Consider the following 6,000-nt stretch of genomic DNA (forward strand, 5'->3'; position numbering starts at 1 on the left):
CTTTGTCTTCATCCTGACTTTTCTCACTCAGCTAACTCTGGAGCATCAGCCATCACTTGCGAAGTTGAATGTAGCCTATGACCTACTCACACATTATTAGAACTCATAAAGCTTATCTTTAATAATCACCATTTTGATGCAGCCAAATGAACATAGAGACCTGGGGATAATTATAATTAGATTTGGGTCCTTTCATTGTAAAGGCCTGGCATTTGACAGCTTTTCCTCTTTCAGCTATCAATGGCTACGTGCCTGAGAGCATATCCACTCTAGGATTCTGTTTTGATGACACTGTCCAGTGGCACTTCTGCAGTGTGGGAACTCATGATGATATTTTGACCATCCGCTTCACTGGGCACTCGTTCATCTATGGGAGGAGGCATGAGGACACCTTGACCCTGTTCCCCATGCATGGTGAATCTGTGACTGTTACAATGGATAACGTTGGTGAGTAAGAGTGAGACCACTTGGAGAGAAAGCTCATGGGATCTCAAGTGGAAAAGGTCTACTGAGCTCTCCAAATCACCACCATTCCTGGTGTGTCTCCAGGACCCCTGCAGGCTTGCACACTGCTTTTTGTGGTCTATAGTTGGGAAATTAATTTGCACATCCCTGGAACAACTGAGCAGTAAAGACATACCATGGCAGAATAAATGTAACCATGAAGAAGCAGCATAAAGATATTAGACATGAAAACAACCTTTTATATCATTCATCAAGTCTTGTCCACCTTTGATGAAGCACTAGCATAGAATTTGCTAAGGTATACCAAGTGTCTAGTGAGCCCAAGAATACACCTATGTACACTTCCCCGGAGCTATTTGTTTGTTTAGATTCGTTTATTTTTGTTATGTATGTGAGTATACTGTTGCTGTCTTCAGACACACCAGAAGAGGGCATCAGATCCCATTACAGATGGTTGTGAGCCACCATGTGGTTGCTGGGAATTGAATTCAAGACTTCTGTAAGAAGAGTCAGTGCTCTTAACTGCTGAGCCATCTTTCCAGTCTACCCCCTATCCTCACCAGAGCTGTTTTTACAAACATGGGCTATCATGCCTAGCTTTAAAAACAAAAAAAAACAAACAAACAAAAAAACAGAACAAACAACAACAGAAACATGAATTCTTGGCATGAAACTTAGGTCCTTGTGGCAACTGAACCATCTCCCCAGACCCACTTTTCAATTCTTAGCAGAGACCATCCCACCCTCTGGTGAAGAGTCATTAGATAAGCCTTGGAGGCTGTCTCAGAGACCTCACTAGCATGTAAGATCCCAGTTCAAACCATTCTCTGCCACTCAGTATTTTTGCAACTTTAGACAGGTTACCCTCACTAAGACTTAAGTCACTCATCTGAAAAGCAGGACAGTGCTTTACAGAGTCGCATCAGCTCCTAGCTGTAAGGCATAACAAGTGCTTAGCACTCAACACTCATTTCCCACTGGAGATGTCCTGTCAGCTACGCCAGCATAGCTGACTGAGTTCCTTGGATCGGCAGAGGGCTGAGGGCGAAAGAAAGACAAGGAGTCATCTGGTAAAGACCAAATGCTGTATTTTCAACTGCATAGCTCCCTTTTATACGCCCCACAAAACAGGAACAAACAGGAACAGGAACAAAATAGGAACAAAACAGGAACAAGGAGATACACTTGGCAGCCTATCACTTAAGTTTGGAATTCTCCTTGAGCAGTCTTCTCGGGGAAATGCATAGAGACAGGGGAGCAGGCATAACAGCACAGGTGCAGAGGATGGTGACTCACAATGTCCCAGGTCATCTTTAGTGTGTCAGTAATTCACTTTCAATATGACTCAAACTCACTCTGTCCCCATATATGTCATTTCTTAGAAATACCTAAATATCCTTCTTTTGGAAAAGACAACCTCATCATCATCTCCCAAACTCTACGTCTTAGACAAAATGTACAACTAAGAAGATATTAATGATTTTCAAGGTCCATTTTATCATCTACCCCTGCCCCCTTTTTTTGAAATATTCTAAAACAGTGACTCTTGAACAATCCAAACTGTAGGTCTACTTTTCTCCTTAATCTCTACAGATCATAAATACCCTAGTCTATATATACACTGACCTTGTGGTTAGCTGCCAAAACAAAGTCAAGTTATATTGTTTTAAAATTCCTTAATACATTATTCCTGGTTTTTTCTTTTTATGTCACCATGGCTCAGTAACTCATAGCCTGGTCCATAGCTTGCATGTGGCTACCTCTGGTCAAAATTCACTAGAAAAATTTTCCCCAAGAGATCCTCCTGTTTTTGTAACTTTTCCTGAGAATTCAGCTTTCTCTTCTCTGTCTCTTATGAAGGAACTTGGATGTTGACCACCATGAATTCCAATCCAAAACGCAAAAACCTAAGACTGAGATTCAGGGATGTTAAGTGTATCCTTAATGGTGATGATGAAGACTCATATGAGATTTATGAACCTCTTGCACCTACATCCATGACAACTCGGAAAATTCATGAATCTTCGGAAAATGAATTTGGCATAGACAATGAAGATTATGATTACCAGTCATTACTGGCGTCAACACTAGGAATTAGGTCGTACAAAAACTCATCCTTGAATCTGGGGGAAGATGAGTACAATTTCACTGCTCTTGCTCTAGAGAACAGCTCTGAGTTCATATCTCCAAGCACAGACAGAATTGTTGATTCAAAATCTTCAAGAAACCTTAGCAAGATCACAAATAATAACCTCAAAGACTCTCAAAGAGCACTTCCTGGCTCTGGGGCCACCATGGCTGGTACCCTCCTTGGAAACACCGCTGACTTAGATGAGAACTCCATCCTCAACCCTTTTACAGAACATCGTTCCAGGTCATATCATGAAAATGATAAGGAAAATCCACAGTCAAACATCACAGTGGTATACTTACTTCCTCTTGATTCAAAAGGATCAGGGAGTCGAGAACAGTCTAAACCTAAAACAATCAAGACAGGAAGACCCCACATGATGAAGCACAGGTTCTCCTGGATGAAAGCACCAGCTGGTAAAACTGGGAGGCATTCAAACCCAAAGAATACTTATTACAGAGTGAAGTCTGAGGAGGACATTCCTAACGATTTGTTACGCTTAAAACAAAAGATCGCATCCAAATTTCTGAACAGACGATGGCATGTAGCTTCTGAAAAGGGTAGTTATGAAATAATATTGACAAACAGTCCTCAAAATCAGAATATCTCAATGCCTTGGGGAGATAGCACCTCCCACACAAACACAACAGGAAAGCCAAGTGACCGCCCAACATTTTCTGGAGTTAGACGTAAATCATCACAAGTAAGACAAGAGGAAGAAAACAGTGGCTTTAAGAAAAGACAGTTGCTCATCAGGACCCGGAAGAAGAAGAAGAATAGGAAACTTGCACTACACAGTCCTCTATCTCCAAGGGGCTTTTACCCTCTGAGAGGAGATGACTATCTCCCATTTTCAGACAGGAGACTCCTTAATCACTCACTGTTACTCCACAAGTCCAATGAAACTGCTCTTCCCACAGACCTGAATCAGACCTCTCCTTCAATAAGTATTGACAGGTCACTTCAGAACTATAATCAGGACCCTTCAAATGACACTGAGCAGAAGAGCTCTTCTTTAGATCTCTATCAGCCCCCAAAGGAACAGACTCCAATATTTCCTGCCCAAGATCCTGATCAAACACACACTACAACAGATCCTACCTACAGATCCTCTCCCCCAGAGCGCAGCCAGGGGCTTGATTATGACCTAAGCCATGAATTTTACCCTGATGACATTGATCAAACATCTTTGTTTCCAAACCAAAGTCAAAAGTCACCTCTCTCTTCAGGTGATGGCCAAGCAATCCCTTCCTCAGACTTAAGCCTCTTTACCACCTCTCCAGAGTTGGATGAGACAATTATTTACCCAGACCTGGGTCATTTGTTCCTTTCTCCAGATAACAACCAGAAGACCTCCTCCCCAGACCTGGGTCAGGTGTCTCTTTTTCCTGATGACATCCAGAAGACCTCCTCCCCAGACCTGGATCAGGTGCCTCTTCTTTCTCCAGATGACAGCCAGGAGACCTCCTCCCCAGACCTTGGTCAGGTGCCCCTTTCTCCAGATGACAACCAGAAAACCTCCTCACCAAACCTGGGTCAGGTGTCTCTTTCTCCAGATGACATCCAGAAGACCTCTTCCCCAGACCTTGGTCAGGTGCCCCTTTCTCCAGATGACAACCAGAAAACCTCCTCCCCAGACCTTGGTCAGGTGCCCCTTTCTCCAGATGACAACCAGAAAACCTCCTCCCCAAACCTGGGTCAGGTGTCTCTTTCTCCAGATGACATCCAGAAGACCTCCTCCCCAGACCTTGGTCAGGTGTCTCTTTCTCCAGATGACAACCAAAAGACTTCCCCAGACCTAGGTCAGGTACCCCTTTCTCTAGATGACAACCAGGAGGCCTCTTCTCCAGATCTGGGTCAGGTGCCACTTTTTCCTGATGACAACCAGAAGACTTACTTCCTAGATCTGGGTCAGGCACCTCTCTCTTCAGACCAAAACCAGGAGACTTCCTCCACAAACCTTAGCCTACTGACTCTCTCTCCAGAATTTGGTCAGACAGTCCTTTCCCCAGACTTGGATCAGATGCCCCTCTCTTCAGACAACAGTCAGTTGACCCTTTCCCCAGACCTCAGCCTCTTGACCCTCTCACCAGATTTTAATGAGATAATCCTATCCCCAGACCTTGGTGAGGTGACCCTCTCTCCAGACCTCATCCAGACAAACCCTGCTCTTAATCACAGATACAATACATCCTCTGCAGACTCTGGTCAAGCATCCAACCCTCCAGATTCTGGTCAGTCTTCACCTCTTCCAGAACTGAATCAGACTCTTCCGCATCCAGATCTCATTCACATACCACCTCCTTTACCATCTTCCACACTGGATAACACTTCTTTGTCAAAGAATGTTAACCCTCTCGTTGTAGTAGGTCTCAGTAGAGTTGATGGAGACGACGTTGAAATTTTTCCAAGTGAGGAGCTAGAGATCGTAGATGACGATTATGCTGAGGATGACTATGTAGCCTATAATGACCCCTATAAAACAGACACCAGGACAGATGTCACCTCCTCCAGAGACCCCGACACTATTGCAGCATGCTACCTCCGCGGCCATGGTGGAAACAAAAAATTCTACTATATTGCTGCTGAAGAAATATCCTGGGATTATTCAAAATTTTCACAAAGGTTTGGCTAGTTTTCTCTTATTCTTTGTCACCACTGCTTTGAAAATCACCTACAGCATTTCTTCAGGGATGATTTTGAACAAATTATGCTTTATATAGTTTGAGTCTCCAGTGATATTTCCTTTGCCATTTCCAGTATTAGCTTCTATGCTTTAGATGACACTCAGGCAAAACAAGAACCATTACTGTGGAAATCTGTAGTATGCCATCTGTCCATTTATATTTTGTACCTGTATCTCGAGAGTCCTATCATGAAAATCCTTGCTTAGACCAGTGTCTAAAAACTTGGGTATTATTCTTCTTTAGCAAAATCAAAACTCAGAATGGCCACTCTTAAAGTAAAAGACACTTATCCATCTAATTGTTACACATAGTGTAGAAATGCTATAGGACTATTATAGGAATTTGCTGTATAGACTATAGTAATACTATGTATGTTTAATAAATGAGACTTGGCATAGCCCAAAGATCCTAGGAAGTCTTACCTAAGAAAATATACATTTGAGCAGGGAATTAAAACATATGTAGTCAACTGTGTTTCCATTTACATATATTTACTAGCTTATTGATAAAATGGTTATTAAATATTCTATGCTATTAAGCAGATTATTTCTTAAGTTCTTTTCATTTTTTATTTTTATTTTATATGAATGTATGAGTACCTGCATGTATGTATATAAGCTATGCGTGTGCCTGGCACCCTTAAATGCCAGAATATCCCTTATCTTATCTTATCTTATCTTATCTTATCTTATCTTATCTTATCTTATCTTATCTTAT

General features: G+C 42.2%; 1 protein-coding gene across 1 annotated transcript in view; it reads left to right on the forward strand.

The window, feature by feature from the left end:
• F5 (coagulation factor V) overlaps window positions 1-6,000 on the forward strand; it is a 68,323-nt gene that overhangs the window by 37,196 nt on the left and 25,127 nt on the right. The window contains exons 12-13 of the mRNA XM_028757903.1: window positions 235-447; window positions 2,326-5,221. Coding sequence (XP_028613736.1) covers window positions 235-447; window positions 2,326-5,221 — 3,109 coding nt within the window. The remainder of the gene's footprint in view (window positions 1-234; window positions 448-2,325; window positions 5,222-6,000) is intronic.

The sequence above is a fragment of the Grammomys surdaster genome, unplaced genomic scaffold (assembly GCF_004785775.1).
Source record: "Grammomys surdaster isolate TR1022 unplaced genomic scaffold, NIH_TR_1.0 130, whole genome shotgun sequence".
Lineage (NCBI taxonomy): Eukaryota > Metazoa > Chordata > Mammalia > Rodentia > Muridae > Grammomys > Grammomys surdaster.